This window comes from Trachemys scripta, chromosome 25, assembly GCF_013100865.1.
Source record: "Trachemys scripta elegans isolate TJP31775 chromosome 25, CAS_Tse_1.0, whole genome shotgun sequence".
Taxonomy (NCBI): domain Eukaryota; kingdom Metazoa; phylum Chordata; order Testudines; family Emydidae; genus Trachemys; species Trachemys scripta.
The window spans coordinates 5,095,139-5,112,924 of NC_048322.1; the positions used below are offsets into that span (position 1 = coordinate 5,095,139).

General features: G+C 51.2%; 2 protein-coding genes across 4 annotated transcripts in view; one reads left to right on the top strand and one right to left on the bottom strand.

The window, feature by feature from the left end:
• The window catches only part of LOC117870029 (zinc finger protein 501-like), a 561,112-nt gene extending 543,418 nt beyond the window's left edge, over positions 1 to 17,694 (top strand). The window contains exons 2-3 of one of the 3 annotated variants that reach the window (XM_034757207.1): positions 7,238 to 7,355; positions 13,528 to 17,694. In XM_034757207.1, coding sequence (XP_034613098.1) covers positions 7,238 to 7,355; positions 13,528 to 14,605 — 1,196 coding nt within the window. In that variant the 3' untranslated portion in view covers positions 14,606 to 17,694. Of the gene's footprint in view, positions 1 to 7,237; positions 7,356 to 13,484 lie in introns of all 3 variants that reach the window. The other 2 variants (XM_034757206.1, XM_034757205.1) reach the window with 2 other exon arrangements.
• LOC117869997 (zinc finger protein 883-like) overlaps positions 1 to 17,786 on the bottom strand; it is a 929,932-nt gene that overhangs the window by 852,179 nt on the left and 59,967 nt on the right. The window lies entirely within an intron of this gene.

The window sequence follows — 17,786 nt, forward strand, 5'->3', positions numbered from 1 at the left end:
TGAGGATGTGACCGTTCACTTCTCAGTTTATGGCTGCCTCTGCTGCTTAGCCAAAGGCCTTACTTAGCCTAAGAACAGAGCCTCAGACTGTCACAGTACGAGAAGGCCCTTTCACAGACAGACAGTTGGAGTGATGGGGTTGGAGAGTGGTTGCTCTAGGAAGTAGGAGGGTCGGGTGGGGGTAGGAAGGGAAGGTTTCAGGGAGTCAGAGATTGTAGCACTTCACTGAGGCTGCTTTTGCCAAAGTCTCTAATGACCTGTCCTTAGGCAAAGCTCAGAGCCAGTACTCCATCCTCCTCCTCCTTGATGTGTCAGCTGTCTTTGACACCACTGACCATGGTCATCATCTTGAAATCTGATCTTCCCTTATCCTCTCCTGCTTCTCCTCCTACTTCTCTGATCTCTCCTTCAGTGTGTCCTTGGACAGTCCTCCTCATCCCCACTCTAGCTTTCTACAGGCCTTACACAAGCTCTGTCCTTGGTCCGCTTCTCTTCTTCCTCTGTACCTTATCTCTGGTAATCTCATCCACAAACACAAATTCGGCTACCGTCTCTATGCTGACAACTCACAGATCTAACTCTCTGCTCCAGACCTGTCTTTCTCCCTAAACTGAAATCTCAGCCTCTCTCTCTAACACTTCCTCATAAATGTCTGGCCATCAGCTCAAGTTCAAAAGCTAAAATGGCCAGAACACAGCTCTTAATATTTCCCCAAGCCACCCCCCACCTCCTTTCTGTATCACTGGAGAAACCACCACTATCCCTTCTTTTAATAAATTTGTTAGTCTCTAAGGTGCCACAAGTACTCCTGTTCTTTTCACTATCCCTTCTGTCACTCACGTCTGTGCGCTGCACATACGCTGCAACACACACCTCTTTCTAGGTCCTTCCATGCAGCCTATTTCTACATCTTGCATTTTCTTTCTACAATCACGTCCCACAGGCTTTCCTATCCATCCACACAGCTAAAACTCTTAACCAGGCTCTCATCGTCTCTTGTCTCCATTATTGCACCATTCTTATTGCAATCATGCCCTGCTCATATCCATTGAAAATTAAAGCCACAAAGCTAGCTCACTATTCTAAAATGTGACCTGTGAGGAAAGGTAAAGAATTGGTCATGTTTAGTCTTGAGAAAAGATGGCTGGGGGGAGGGAGGAGGGCAGGACCTGATAACAGTCTTCAGCTATGTTAAGGGCTGCTATACAGAGGATGGTGATCAATTTTTCTCCATGTGCACTACTCCCAGCTGCTCATCCTTTCGTCGGTCGTCCTCCAGATGTTGGTCCCGATCGCTGGCGCAGTGGGAGCATTCCCTGTCTCAGCCCTGTTCTCCCTGGCTCTGGTACCATTCTCCCCAGTACTGACACCAGTCTCCCACATCTGGTCAGCGGTCACTGGTAGCCATGACCAGCAAACAGCTACAGGCCTCAAAGGCCCCTCCCTGGTCCCTGGAAGGTGATTCCTCCGGCATGGAGGGCCAGTTCAGCCCATTGCCCAGGTCCCATTGGTGAGATTGAGCACCGGAACCTGTACTGTCAACTGCGGCAACGCAGTTGCAGTGTGGGCAGTGGCCTTATTGGAGCACGTGGGGCGTACCGGATATGACGACGCCCCCTTTGCAGTGCTCCTCGGTTGCCGTATCGGTGCCACCAATCAATTCTCTGTGCTTGGTGCCTGGGGCTTGTTCGGAGACCGGAGTGGAGGAACCCATGCTCACCCCTTTGCCTCCATCCGTGGCAGCAGTTGACACCCCAGGACCTCCCCCAGCGGTCCAATCTTCCTCATTGTGCCCGGATGAAGCAGTCACAGGATCTTCAAGGGCTAGCCCACCGGATGACTTTAGGGAGCATCAAGCCCTACTTTGGCACGTGGCCGAGAACTTGGGGCTGGAGGTGCAGGAGATGGCAGAGCAGGAGGGGACACCCTTTCAATGTCTTCTTGACCTCTACGCCCACCCTGGTCGCCCTGCCTGTGCATGAAGGGGTTCTCAAGATAGCCAAGACCCTTTGGCAAACCCCTTCTTCCATTCCTCCCACCTCGAAATGGGCCGAGAAGAAGTATTTTGTTCTGGCCAAAGGTTTCAAATACCTTTGTACCCACCCACCCCCGGGCTCGCTGGTTGTGTCTGCGGCCAACAACAAGGACAAACAAGGTCACACCTCCTCAATTCCCAAGACCAAAGAGGCCAAAAGGCTCAACCTATTTGGGAGAAAAGTTTATTCTACCACCTGCTTACAATTTTGTGTGGCAAACCATCAGGCCCTGTTGGGCAGATATAACTTTAACCTCTGGGATGGTCTCAAAAAGTTCCTGCAAGGTCTAGCCCAAGAGTTTGGCACCCTAGTGGAGAAGGGTACCACAGTGGCCAGATGCTCCCTGTAGATGGCATGGCATGCAGCGGACTCGGCGGCTTGGGTGGTCACATTGGCGGTTGTTATGTGGCGCCAAATGGCAGGCTTCTCCCAGGAGATTCAGACTTCAATTCAAGACCTCCCCTTCGACAGGGTTGGTCTTTTCTCTGAGCAGATGGACACCAGGCTGCACGGGTTGAAGGACACTAGAGCTACCCTTTGCTCGTTGGGCATACACACATCACAGTCTGCTAGAAAGCCGCCCCAGCCGACAAGACTGGCAACCCCATCATGGCTCTGCATTAAGAAGGGATGCTAGTTTTAGTCATGGATGCCCTTCTTCCTCCCACTCACCTGTGCAACCTGAACCCGCCAAACATCTAGTGGGCCAAAAATGCTCATTTTGAGGGTGCGCCCGAGAGCAAAGCCCCAGACAGCCATCCGGATCCTTCCTGCCTTTTCCTTAACCGCCTCTCTCCCTACCGTTCGACCTGGTCGCAGGTTACATTGGACTGCTGTGTCCTGGACATAATAGCTCGGGGCTATACCCTGCAATTTTTCACTGCCTCTCCCTCCCACTTCTCTGTCCCTTCTCAGGGACCCTTCTCATGAGCAACTCCTCATTCAGGAGGTCGAAAAGCTCATGGACTTGGGGGCTGTGCAGAAGGTTCCTTGGGACATGTAAGGAAGAGGATTCTACTCCTGCTACTTCCTAATCCTGAAGGCCAAAGGGGGCCTAAGACCCATCCTGGACCTGCATCGCCTCAACACATCTCTCAAGAAATTGAAATTTCGCTTGGTCTCTCTGGCCTCCATCATCCCTTCCCTGGATCTGGGAAACTGGTATGTCACTCTCAACTTCAAGGATGCTTACTTTCATGTCTACAGATTCCTGGGACACAGGAGTTTCCTGCGTTCCATGGTGGCTGGGCACCACTTCCAGTTCACAGCGCTTCCCTTTGGCCTGTCCTCAGCTCCCAGAATGTTCACAAAATGCATGATGCCAGTGGCAGCTTACCTGACACGTCAAGGGATCCAGATCTTCCCATATCTCAATGACTGGCTCATCAAGGGTAGGTCTCCGGGGCAGGTGCAAAGGAGCCTTGATCTGGTGCACTCCACCTGCAGTGACCTGGGCCTACTATTAAACACAGATAAGTCCACGTTGACTCCAGTCCAACGCATAGAATTTATTAGAGTGGTTCTCGACGACTCGCGGACCAGGGCCTGCTTTCTGGAGGTGCATTTTTGGGCCATATTGGACCTGATTTCCCACGTAAAGAGCTACTTGCTCACCATGGCCCACATGTGCCTGCGACTGATGGACCACATGGCCGCGTGCACGTACACGGTCAGACTTAATCTGCGGCCTCTGCAAGCATGGCTGGCCTCGGTCTATATCCCCAGCAGGCACACCCTGGACCGAGTCGTCACGGTGCTGAGCCACATCCTCTCGTCCCTGGACTGGGGGCTGGATCCCAAGTCGGTGCTGCAAGGAGTTCCCTTTATGACCCCATCTCCGCCACTCACCCTGGTCTTGGACATGCAGGTCCTGACAGACAATACCGCCGCAATGTATTACATCAACAGACAGGGCAGTGCCAGGTCTTCAGCCCTTTGTTGGGAGGTGCTCAGCCTCTGGGACTTTTGTGTGCAGCATGCCATTGATCTGGTAGCCGCCCACCTGCCTGGAACCAAGAACGTCCTGGCAGATCACCTCAGCAGGACCTTCTCGTCTCGCCATGAACGGTCACTCCATCCGGAGGTGGACAACCTAATCCCCCATAGGTTGAGGACGCCACAGGTGGACCTGTTTGCATCTAGGCAGAACAGAAAGTGCCACGTGTTCTGTTCTCTGCAGGGAAGGGACAAAAGCTCCCTGTGAGACTCCTTCTTGATTCAGTGGTCGGGAGCGCTGATATATGCCTTTGCGTCGGTGCCTTTAATCCACAAGGTCCTGCTAAAGATGATGACATTTTCTTTGTTTTGCATCCTCATAGCCCCCGCATGGCCTCGCCATGGTTTGGCAGGCTGTTGAGTCTTTCAGTGGCCACCCTGCTGCAGCTGCCTCTTTGGCTGGATCTGTTGTTCCAGAACCACAGCAATCTGCTGCATCTGTATCTGGCGATGCTGCACCTGACAGCTTGGCTTCTGCGTGGATAAGTATGGACGAATGGCAGTGCTCCGATGGTGTCCAGCAGGTCCTGCTGGGCAGCAGGAAACCCTCCACCATGGCTACCTATGTGGCAAAGTGGAAGCGGTTCACGTGTTGGGCCTCTGACACATTTGCACTGAAGAGGCCCCACTGCAGCACATCCTGGACCTTTGCTGCACCTTAAGCTCCTGGGCCTGTTGCTGTCTTTCTTCAGGGTACACCTGGCAGCCATTTTGTCATTCCACACTCAGTTTCAAGACAGGACCTGGGGATTACAGTGGATGAGAAGCTGGATATGAGTCAGCACTGTGCCCTTGTTGCCAAGAAGGCTAACGGCATATTGGGCTTCATTAGTAGGAGCATTGCCAGCAGATCAAGGGAACTAATTATTCCCCTCTATTTGGCACTGGTGAGGCCACATCTGGAGTATTGCGTCCAGTTTTGGGCACCCCACTACAGAAAGGATGTGGACAAATTGGAGAGAGTCCAGCAGAGGGCAATGAAAATGATTAGGGGGCTGGGACACATGACTTATGAGAAGAGGCTGAGGGAATTGGGATTGTTTAGTCTGCAGAAGAGAAGAGTGAGGGGGGATTTGATAGCAGCCTTTAACTACCTGAATGGGGGGTTCCAAAGAGGATGGAGCTCGGCTGTTCTCAGTGGTGGCAGATGACAGAACAAGGAGCAATGGTCTCTAGTTGCAGTGAGGGAGGTCTATGTTGAACTACAAGGGTGGTGAAGCACTGGAATGGGTTACCTACGGAGGTGGTGGAATGTCCATCCTTAGAGGTTTTTAAGGCCCAGCTTGACAAAGCCCTGGCTGGGATGATTTAGTTGATGTTGGACTAGATGACATCCTGAAGTCTCTTCCATCCCTTTAAAAAAAAAAAAAAAAAAAAAAGACTGTCTTCGCCCATTCCATGATGGCACACGGTTCTTGAAAGATCTGGAGTATCTCTACCCTCATGTCTGGGACCTGGTCTCCCCTTGGGACCTGATTCTTGTGCTGTCAAGGTTCATGGGTTCCCGCTTTGAACCCTTTGCTTCCTGCTCCCTTCTGCTTCTCTCCTGGAAGGTCTCCTTCTTGGTCGCTATATCTTTGGCCCATAGGGTTTCCGACATCAGGACACTCGCATCGGAGCCGCCTTATATGGTCTTCTATAAGGACAAGATCCAGCTGCATCTGCACCTGGCTTCTCTGCCCAAGCTCGTCTCCCAGTTTCATACTGGTCAAGACATATATTTACTGGTCTTTTGTCCAAAGCCTCATGTGATGGATGAGGCATGCAGGCTGTATACCCTGGAGGTCAGACGGGTGCTGGCCTTCTACACAGATAGAATGAAGCTGTTCTGAATGTCAACGCAGTTGTTCGTTGCTGTCGCAGACAGGATGAAGGGTTGCCCATTGTCCGCCCAGAGAATCTCGTCTTGGATCACGGCCTGCATCCACTACTCTTATGAACTGGTGAAGGTGCCCCTGCCGACTATCATGATGGCTCACTCCACTAGGGTGCAGGCATCATCATCAGCCTTCCTGGTGCAGGTGCCGATCCAAGAAATCTGTCTGGCTGCAACCTGGTGAGATAAAGCGATGTTTTTTACGGTTAGTTTCCAAGCAAGCATTTTCCGAAGCTCTTCACACCAGTCGGGCTTATCTCTATACACCGATAGTCTGTTTCCCAGTGTTCCCTTCCCAGCTCTGACACTGCAGAACCTTGCCTGTGTCCCTATTCCCATTCCCCCCCTTAACAAACATGATTCCAATTTCCCTTCCCCCCACTTAACACCAGTTTATATAATAATATTCTCAGCTATACCTTAACCAATCATTTTACTGAAATTTAACTAACCAATCCTAACATGTAACATAATTCCCTAACCAATTATATCCCACTACCCTAATTAACTTACACCTAGCAAAATTAATTATACATCAGACAGAAACAATTAGAGAATTAGACAGGTTAACAATAGTAAAGTGGGGGACGTAAAGATAAAACAATACAGAAATGAGGGTTTCACAACCATTGAGAAGTGATTTCTTGCCAGACAGGATGCTATCAAACTAAGTTTTCTTTAACCATCTGAAGATCTGTTTCTTTATCTGGTGGTGATGGGCACTGTCAGGACAAGATCATCTTTCTAACAGCCCAATACCACCTTATTTCAGTGTAACTGGTTTGGGATGTGACCCTACGCTTCCCGTCTTATGGCTCCCCCTGCAGCTTAACCAAAGGCCTTAGCCTAAGAACAAGGCTCAGACCATCCTAATGAGACAAGACCCAGACACAGGCGGACTGTGATTTAGATTTTTTGTTTTTATACCCCTGTAACTAGCTAAGTGATAAAAATACACCTAAGTTCTTAAAGTATAGGCTTTACAGGCAGGCCTGAATATCTATATTCTAACAGTGGGTTCTACCCCTTCCCCCATTCTGTGTCTGTCTTGTCTATTTAGATTGTAAATTCTTCAGGGCATGGGCCATCTACTATTCCGTGTTTGTACTTTGCCTAGCACAATGGGGACCCACTCTTAGTTGGTCCTTAGGCACTAAGGTAATGAATATGATTTATTATAATAATAACTCTCATGCCACATTGAGCCAAGGAAGCTGGCCTTGGGATGTTACTGCTTAAAAATGAGCTGGGGTTAAAACCATGGAATATTCTTTGTGACAAGTATCCCACAAATTCCACTGACCTCCCTTCTTTTCTTTGCCTTGAGTAGGGTTTCCAGTTTCCAAACCTGATGTGATGTCGCATCTGGGACGAGGGAAAGCGCCGTGGGTCCCAAACCTCCAGGGCTCTGAGAAAGAAGTGCTCCCGAGAGCTGCCTGCACAGGTGAGAAATTGATTAAACCAACTCAAAAACTGTCTGTGAATACAGGAAACATTTGGGATGCCTTACAAAGACCTTGTGAGTTCTCCAAGTTCAGGATTGTTCCCTGCAGATGTCACTCATGGCTTCCCACCTATTCTTCTTCAAGTGCTTGCTCATGTGTATTCCACAGTAGGTGTGCGTGCTCGCCACGAGCACCGGTGCCGGAAGTTTTTCCCTCAGCAATACGTAGGGAGAGTGCTGCTGCGACCCCTGTAGTGGCACCTCTATAACGTCCTATAAGAGGAGCCGCGCGCTCCCCTCACCCTCAGTTTCTCTTGCCACCAGTGACGGTGCATCGGAACTACTTGCTCCAGTTTTGCTGCAGCTCATCCCAGAACTCGTTTAATTGTTAATAGTACCTGTGTTAGTTCAATAAAGTTTTCAGCTTAGTTAATTAGTTAGTGTTTGGGCCGGAGCATGCTCCGGGCCCCAGGGTTTAAATTGTGAGAGTCTTGCAGGCATTCGATGCCTAGAAGTGACCCACACGCCGACTGTCTCTGCTGCTTGGGCGAATCTCACATCAGTGACCGCTGTAAGATCTGCAGGTCCTTTAAACCCAGAACTAAAAAAGAGAGAGACATTAGACTCCGGGCCCTTCTCATGGAGTTGGAGTTGGCGCTGGCCCTAACCCCGGTGCGCCGAGCAGAATCTGCACCGGGCACTTCGTCTTCAGTGTGCAGCGATCTCCCGGCACCTTCCGGTGGCCGGCACCACTCCACGTCCAAGAAGCAGAGAAAGGCCCCGTCCTCTCAGAGGCGTCGAGAGAAAGCAAGGGGTGAGGCTAGACCCGCGTCGGGCAGCCCCAGTTCCCCCCTGGCCTCCAGACCTCCAACTCAGGTTGAACGGAGCAGCCCGGTTGCGTCGACTCAGGCCTCTCCAGACGTCCGCATGCCTTCGATGCTGGAGGCCCTGCAGGCGGCCAAAGACATTATGACTCTGCAGGTGCCCGGGGCACCGCTCTAGAGGCCAGCCGCCGCTGGGCTCTCGTCAGTCGACACCAACCCGACGCAGATCCCGGTCAGGGGATCGCTTTTGGGCCCGCTTGCCAATCAGTGTCCTGTCAGGACACAGCCTCCAGCCTACGCTTTCGTCGCCCAACAAGTTGTCTGGTCGGGTGCCGTCGGAGCAGAGTTCCAGGCACTGCTCCACGCCGAGTACAGAGTATCGGCGGGACAGGGGCAGACGCCGTAGACGCTCCCATTCCCGGTGAAGCTACCGAAGCCGCTCCCGACACGGGCACTGTCGCCGGTCACGCTCCAGCTCTCTCATGCCCACGGCTTCCGGCGGGGATCGCCAGCTCCCCGTCGTCGTGGATCCAGGCGTTGAAGCGTCTCGAGGAGTAGCAGCTCGAGGTTCATCAACGTCGGAGTCTGGTCCCATGGCAGACGTTGCTCTCTGTACCGGAGCTCGTACCGCTCCCACGGCACCTATAGGTCATTGGTAACCTCGACCTCCACGCGGCGCCCTACTACTCAGCCGGGCCAACCCAGCCAGCTGGTGCCGCCGGTGCTGCACCAGAGTCAATGGCAAGGGCCCCCGTGGCAAGGCCAGTGGTGCCAGTGGACCCCCTTGGCCCCCCGTACACGCCCAGCAAGGCCCTCGGTCAATAGCAGGGGCATCAGAGGCTCCTTCAGCCGCACTATCCAGACCTCCAATGGATAGATCGGCAGGTCATGGATCCTCGGCACTGCTCGAGGAGTCCGACCAAGGAGTGGATCCCGTGGCACCGGCTGACATGCAGAGCCCCGTACCGGCCCCCTACCCCGCACCGGATGTCAAAATTGCAGCCCCTGCCCCCTCCGCACCGCAGGAAGACTTCAGAGCTCATCAGGAGCTACTAAAGCGAGTAGCATCCAGTCTCCAACTCCAAGCTGAAGAGCTGGAGGGACCCTCAGATTCACTGTTTAACGTGCTCTCGTCCTCGGTACCGAGCAGAGAGCCACCCCTTCGTGCAGCAGGAGAGCCAAACATCTCGAATGCCCTCTGGTGAACGCCAGCCTCCCTTGCGCCGATATCAAAAAAGGCAGAGTGCAAATACTTTGTACCCACGAAAGGGCATGAATACCTTTATACCCACCCGGCCCCCAACTCCCTAGTGGTGGAGTCCGTAAATCATAGGGAAAGACAGGGTCAACCGGGAACCACATCCAAAAATAAAGACTCTAAAAGACTGGACTTGTTTGGCAGGAAGCTTTATTCGTCTGCCAGCTTCCAGCTCCAGGTGGCCAACCACCAGGCCCTCCTCAGTGGTTATGAGTTTAACTTGTGGGGGTCACTGCTGAAATTCGAGCCCTCCCTCCCAGAATGTGAAAGGAAGGATTTTAAGGTGCTGGTGGAGGAGGGCGCCGCCACTATGGAGGCTTCTTTGCAGGTGGCGGTGGATGCAGTTGACACGGCTGCTCGGTCCATGGCCTCAGCCGTGTCCATGTGCAGGGTATCGTGCCTACTGCTGTCTGGGCTCTCCATGGAGGCACAGTCTGTGATGCAGGATCTTCCCTTTGATGGCAAGGACCCGTTCGCAGAACAAACAGACGTGAGGCTCCATAGCATGAAGGACTCACGTACTACTCTACAAACCCTCGGGCTCTATGTCCTGCCCAAGGAAAAGCCTAAGACGCAAGCCTCCGTCCCTGCACCCTAGCCGAGATATGAGCCTGCCTACAAGAGGTCCAAGATACAAAAGAGGTGACCTCAGAGGCAGTCTCACTCTGCCCCGCAGCCTGGGCCCTCCAGGGGCAAGCGGCAGGGCAAGAGGCGTTTTTGACTAGTTGCAGGAGGGTACCCCGGTGACCCCCGAGAGGACCCTCTTACCAATAAAGTTTGCCTTCAGCAACCGCTTGTGTGCATTCCTTACGGAATGGTCCCGAATAACATCGGACCGATGGGTCCTCAACACCATTTCCCAGGGTTACATGCTACAATTTGTCTCACCCCGGCCCTCCCACCCCCCTTCCTCGGACGGCAAGGGGGATCCGTCGCATTTACCCCTGCTACAGCAGGAAGTGGGTCGGCTCCTCAGCTTGGGAGCTGTGGAGACGGTTCCGTGGGAGTTCCGGGGGAAAGGGTTTTACTCACGTTACTTCCTGATCCCCAAGGCGAAAGGGGGGCTCAGGCCCATCCTGGATCTGCGAGACCTCAATCGGTTCATGGCAAAATGCTGGCTCCGCATGGTCTCTCTGGCATGTATCATACCCGCTCTGGACCCTGGTGATTGGTATGCAACTCTGGACCTTCAGGACGCATATTTCCATATCCATATATTCGAGGGGCACAGACGCTTCCTCCATTTCCTAGTGGGACAGGACCACTACCAATTTACAGTCCTCCCGTTTGGTCTGTCCACCGCGCCCCAGGGTATTCACAAAGTGTATGGCGGTAGTGGCAGCCTACCTCAGATGCCGAGGGGTACAGATATTCCCCTACCTTGACGACTGGCTGCTCAAGGGCAGCTCGCGGTCCCAGGTACAGAACCACGTGGACCTGCTCTTGGCTACGTGTGCCAACCTAGGCCTCCTAGTAAACGAGGCCAAGTCAACATTGGCTCCGGTGTAGCGCATAGAATTCATAGGCGCTCTCCTGGATGCCGCCAAGGCCACAGCCTCCCTTCCCGTGGACAGGTTCCAGACCCTGAAGGGGCTTATAGCCTCGGTCATAGAGTTCCCCGTCACCACGGCCAAGGCATGCCTGCAGCTCCTGGGCCACATGGCGGCGTGCATGTACGTGGTCCGCCATGCCAGGCTTCGGATGAGGCCCCTCCAACTCTGGCTGGCCTCAGAGTTCTCCCAAGCCCGGGACAAACTGGACAAGGTCCTCTTGTAGTGGCGCGGATGATTGCCACGCTACAATGGTGGTCTTGCCCGGCCAATATGCTCCAGGGAGTTCCCTTCCAGGACCCGACCCCATCACTAGACCTAGTGTCCGATGCATCGGACTTGGGCTGGGGGCCCACATAGGGAGCTCACAGACCCAAGGGATGTGGTCAGTCGCAGAGCTGTCCCTTCACATAAACGTCAGGGAACTCAGGGTGATATACTTAGCCTGTATGGTGTTCAGCTCGCTGCTGCACGGCAAGGTGGTCAGAGTACTCACGGACAACACCGCCATGATGTTTTACATCAACAGGCAAGGTGGGATGAGGTCCTCGGCCCTCTGCCTGGAAGCTCTCAGCCTATGGGAGTTCTGTATAGCCCACGACATCTCCCTAAAGGCTTTCCACCTGCCGGGCATCAACAACACACAGGCCGATGGCTTGAGCAGGGTTTTCTCCCAACATGAGTGGTCGCTCACCAGCTCTTCCGAGTGTGGGGCACTGACCAAGTAGACCTGTTTGCGACCCAACAGAACTGCCATTGTCACGGGTTCTGTTCTGGGAGAAGGGGGGGAGGAACGCGATCTCAGATGCCTTCCTCCTATCCTGGTCGGGTCAACTCCTCTACACCTTTTCCCCCGTTTCCCCTCATTGGCAAGGTCCTGGAGAAAGTGAAAACGGACAAGGCGTGCGTCGTCCTGATCGCCCCAGCAACATTGGTACAGGACCCTCCTGGGCTTGCTCGTGGCCCCTCCGCGGCCATTGCCGTTCCACCCGGACCTACTCTCCCAGGACCAGGGCCACCTCCTCCACCCCAATCTGTCCACCCTCCATTTGACAGAGTGGCTGATCAATAGCTAGATGCGGAGGAGAGAAGGTGTTCGGAAGGGGTCAGGCGTAAGCTCCTCGAAAGTAGAAAGCCATCCACCCGCCGAGCCTACCTGGTGAAGTGGTCCAGGTTCTCCAGGTGGGCAAGGCGAGCGGGGTACTTCCCCAACGTCTGCCCCGCTCCAACTTATCCTCGAGTACCTTCTTCACCTTAGAACTCAAGGCCTGACCCCTTCCTCCATCAGGGTGCACCTGGTGGCTATTTCGGCGTTCCATCCGCTGGTCCAGGGCTGCTCGGTTTTCTCCCATGCCATGACCGGGCATTTCCTCAAAGGGCTAGACAGGTCCTTTCCTTATGCTAGAGCCCCGTCCCTAAGTGGGATCTAAATTTGGTGTTATCCCGCCTCATGGGGCCCCCATTTGAACCCCTGGCCACATGCTCATGGTCTCACCTTTCATTGAAGGTAGCCTTCCTCATGGCCATCACGTCAGCCCGGCAGGTCTCGGAGCTCAGAGCCCTGACCTGCGACCCCCCCCCCCTTACACAGTCTTTCACAAGGACAAGGTTCAGCTCTGCCCACACCCAGCATTCCTCTCTAAGGTGGTCTCTGCTTTTCACATGGGCTTGGACATGCTACAGCCTAGCAGGGGTTTCCGCACCACCTATTGTAAGGATTTATTCGACAAGGGCTCAGGCCTCGGCGACAGCCTTTGTGGCCCATGTCTGTATCCAGGACATCTGTAGAGCCGCTACCTGGTCCTCAGTGCACACGTTCACCTTGCGCTACGTGATTGTCTCCCACGCCAGGGATGATGCTGGTTTCAGTAGAGCTGTGCTTCAGCCAGAGAATCTGTGAACTCCTACCCACCTCCATCAGACATAGCTTGCAGTCACCTACTGTGGAATACCCATGAGCAAGCACTCGAAGAAGAAAGGACAGTTACCTGTTCCGTAACTGGCGTTCTTCGAGATGTGTTGCTCATGTCTATTCCACATCCCGCCCTCCTTCCCCTCTGTCGGAGTTGATCTGGCAAGAAGGAACTGAGGATGGGGGAGCGCACTGCTCCCCTTATAGCGCACTATAGAGGCACCACTCCAGGGGTTGCAGCAGCGCTCCCCCTACGGGTACTGCTGAGGGGAAAACTTCTGGCACTGGTGCACGTGGCGAGCACGCACACCTACTGTGGAATAGACATGAGCAACGCATCTCGAACACCAGTTACGGAACAGGTAACTGTCCTTTCTGACTGACAACTGGCAGCACATCCCTCCCCGATCTCGCTTTCCCCTGAGTGTCCTGGTGAGATGCGGACCAAAACTGATCCCTTCCTTTGTCCTCTGGGAAAGGGTTTGGAGAAAATCTGCTCCTGATAGGTTTGATCTCTCCCACACATATTTTGATTTGTTCATCCCTTTTACCATTCCTGTCTCTGAGATTTCCTTTCTCTCCGGCACAGGGAGTGACCTACATCTGGATTCTCTCTGTCACCCATCAGGTCTTGGGATGGTGAGTGAGAATGAGGAAGAGAAACCCCGGCAGGAGGATGCTGAGCAAGTAGAACCACATGGGACGTTATCAGAAAGATCCAAAGGGAATGTTTCTGGGAGTTGTGCACTCCCAGAAAAAGCAAAAGGCTGTGAGAGTCAGCAGAGGCCAGAGGAAAACTTGAGCCACTCAGACCTTATTACACGTGAGAGAATCAACTTGGAAGAGACACGCTACACATGCCATGAGTGTGGGAAAAGCTTCAATGGGAGCTCAGACCTTTTCACACATCAGAGAATCCACAGAGGAGAGAGACCCTACATGTGCTCTGAGTGTGGGAAAAGCTTCAGTCGGAGCTCAGCCCTTATCACACATTGTAGAATCCACACAGGAGAGAAACCCTACACGTGCTCTGAGTGCGGGAAATGCTTCAGTTGGAGCTCAAACCTTTTCAAACATCAGAGAATTCACACGGGTGAGAAACCTTATGGATGCTCTGAGTGTGGGAAACGCTTCACTGATAGTTCAACCCTCATCTCACATCAGCGAATCCACATAGGAGAGACGCCCTACACATGCTCCGAGTGTGGGAAAACCTTCAATCAGCGCTCAAACCTTAATAGACATCAGAAAATCCACACGGATGAGACACCCTACACATGCTCTGACTGCGGGAAAAGCTTCCATTATAGTTCAAACCTTATCACACATCAGAGAATCCATACAGGAGAGACACCCTACACATGCTCTGAATGTGGGAAAAGGTTCAATCGGAACTCAAACCTTATCACACATTGTAGAATCCACACAGGAGAGACGCCCTACACATGCTCTGAGTGTGGGAAAAGCTTTAATCAGCATTCACACCTTATCAGACATTGTGGAATCCACAGAGGAGAGATGCCCTACACGTGCTCTGAGTGTGGGAAATGCTTCAGTCGGAGCTCACACCTTGTCACACATCGGAGAATCCATACAGGAGAGATGCCCTACACATGCTCTGAATGTGGGAAAAGCTTCAATCACAGCTCAAACCTTATCAGGCATCAGAAAATCCATATGAGAGAGAACTGTAATAAATGCCTTGACTAGGGCTGGCCAAAGACTATTTTTTTTAAAATCACATTTGCTAATTTGCACATAGTGATCTTTGCACCATTTTCACCGTAGTCTCTCAGCTCGCCCACATGAATTGCCTGCTTCTGCCTTTTGCAGCTCACCCTTCTTTGGGGTCCGTCCTGTGATCATTTCTATCAACTCCTTTCCTTTTGAGTCATAGGAGTGTGTGTCCCTCCAGCCAGGAATATTGAGGGAGAGGTTTGATCCCAACAAGCTACACTGAGGCAAAAACTACCTGTTCCTTACATCCACCAGGACTGTACATGGCCTTGGCTGCTCAAGTTAGTGATCTTGGTGTAAAAAGACAATCATAGTTGTAGTGCAGATGCAGCCCAGGTGCAGTGGTTGGCATTAGCTTTCCCCTTGACCTGACCTAAACTCCATCACTTTTCCTAGTCTAAACAAACCCTGAGCATCATGGTTATACTGTCCCCCCATTTCAAAGCAATTGTTAGTCATCAAGTTCTCCCTTCAGGAACAAATTGTTTCATTCCCAGTTGCTCTGATGTTGCTTCAGGTTGTGCTGGAGAGCAGATATTTTTACTACCATTTTCCTCACTTAAAATATACAAATGGCAGGGATAGGGGAAAATGTTATTTCGCCTCTGTAACAACAGAAGAAGGTAGGGTAAGGCAGAGGGATCCCCTTATTCCTCATCACCATCCCAATCCCCCTGTTGTTCAATTGGTTAGGTCAATATTTTTTCTGAAGGGCTGAGAAGAGGATTCCCTAGTCCTTGGTAGTCCATCGATCCGATGATGACAAATCTGTGCAAATCATCAGTTGTTGGTCACTTGTAACTAAGCAAAATACCCATGCATTGGTCTCCCAAAGCAGTTGTGGCCCAAGCCCTGCAGGAGGTCGCTCCTGAAGATATCTCCTTCCTAGTCAGGTGCGTGTTGCCTATTATTTTGGAAATGCAATCACTAGCTAGGTAGGGATGGGAAAAATGGAAGTGACATTGCTGTTCAACTCACCCATGGGAGATGCTGCTGCAAATGTGTAGAAAATGAAATCTGTGTTGAATGTGATATAGCTGCAGAAAGAAACCTATTTTTAATGGATACCTGACATTTGGCTTCTTACAGGGATTCTAAAACGCACCTGAATTTAGTCCCTAATTTAAAACTGTGCCACCAGATTAAAGAAATAAAAGGACATATTTGGGGGAGTTATACCTCATTATCGCTACTGATATGTTGGGTGGTTGGTGGGGAATTCTATTCCAGAGAAGTGTAAAATTACTCCAAGTAAGGTCAAAGATAGACCTTGCAGATACTAGTGGTTGATTTTCACCCCAGAGTTGGACGCTAGGGTGACCTGTGGCCCAGGTAAACTATTTTTAGAATGCTGCTCCCTAGTTAAGTGGCAGTGATCACGCTCCTAAAGGATGCCATGATTAAATTGGATCCAAATGGTAAAAGACAGTTGTTCCCAAAGTTTGATGAATCAGAGAGAGACAGCTGGTTCCATGCCTATGGGTCCCAATCTGGCTGCCTTGTTGGACAAGAAGCACTTCCATGCTGGGCAAATGATGGTGCCAATGGGGCAGTATATCAGATTCCAAATTCAGACTGCAGGATATATGAACGCTGAGTCCAGAGTATGTGGTTTGGTCTCTTAATTTTGCTCTTAATCTAATGTATTTCTATCACTTCTCCACCTCCTGCTACTTTGAAAGATTAGAAAGTGTGAAAATAGAGCACAGGTGGTTTTTCTCATGATGCAACCTTCCCACGTAGTGTGAGACCCCTTCAACCCACACTTATGGGAGAAGACCCAGGGAGATATGAACTCACAGAAATGGAAGGCTCCTCGGTTATTGTAGAATGTAACTTCACACAAAGCTCACTGGTGGAATTAAGAGAAAACTGCCCTATAGGTTTATATTTTGTAATCTTTGAAAAAGTTGTTACCAGCGACAATGAAATTAAACGTGAAGTTAATTAGTGTAACATAAGAGTCTGATTATGTGATAACTTTCAGTGTTACAATATAATTCAGGTTTTTTTCTAGTTCTCTCCCTGTCCCCTCCTACTATATTGGAAATGGTGGCTAATCCTGAAATTAAAATCTCACTCCAAAAGAATTAGAGTGGGGGAATATGTGAGAGAAATAGCATGTACGAGAATAGAGACCCAATATAGACTGTAATTATTTCTATGTGAAATGGAATTTATTTTGATAAATTTTAAAATAAATCTTTCATGAAGAGGAAAATTACTTGAGACAAGATGTGTAATCTTTTACCCAGTTAGGTAACAGCCCAGAGTTCCCCAGGTCTCTTGTTTGCAAAGCGAAGATGTCACATCAGGCAGGAGATGTCAAAATCTAAAATAGTGATGGATGTGTGATGGTAGCTTTTCTGGGTTGTTTTTTTGGTTTGGTTTTTTAATTTAATTTTTGTTTTGTTTTTTTTGCAGCCAGTTATTTTTATAGGTGCTGAGGCCCCTTTTCCTTTTGAGCACAACTATTTAGCCCTCAGGCCTGGCTCTGGAAACCTCCTCAGAACTGGCCTTGTGTTTCTTTCATTCATGGGTTAAGTGGGCCTTTCCCAAACTGACATTGGCCCAAGTCTGCCTCAGTTGAGCTGGATTGGGACACGTCGGTATCAAAGGAGTGGTTCACACCTGATTTGCCCAGAGACTTCGGGGGAGGTATGGTAAGATAGGAGAAGTAGGAATTGACAACAATGAAGTTAAAGGTAAGGGGGAAAGACCCTCATCTTGCAGGTCAACAAGCCTGTTCTGTTCATTCCCTCTGGCACTGGTCACTCTTAGGCAGCGCATTGGGCTAGATGGATGATTGGTCTGACCCAGTATGACCAGTTTTCCATTCTTATGTTATATAAGTCATCTATGGCCTTGTCTACACTGGCAAGTTTCTGCACAGTAAACCAGCTTTCTGCCATGTAACTTCTGAGGTCTACACACTGCCAAGTCACTTAGTGTGCAGAAACTGTGCAGTTGCAGCGCTATTTAAAAAAAACTCCACCCTGACGAGAGGCTTTCTGTGCCAGGGCTACAGCGCTGCGGTGCCAGTGTAGACACCCTGGTCAATTACAGTGCTGTGACTGGCCTCCAGGAGGTGTCCCACAATGCCTGTTCTCACCTCTCTGGTCATCGGTTTGAACTCTACTGCACTGCCCTCAGG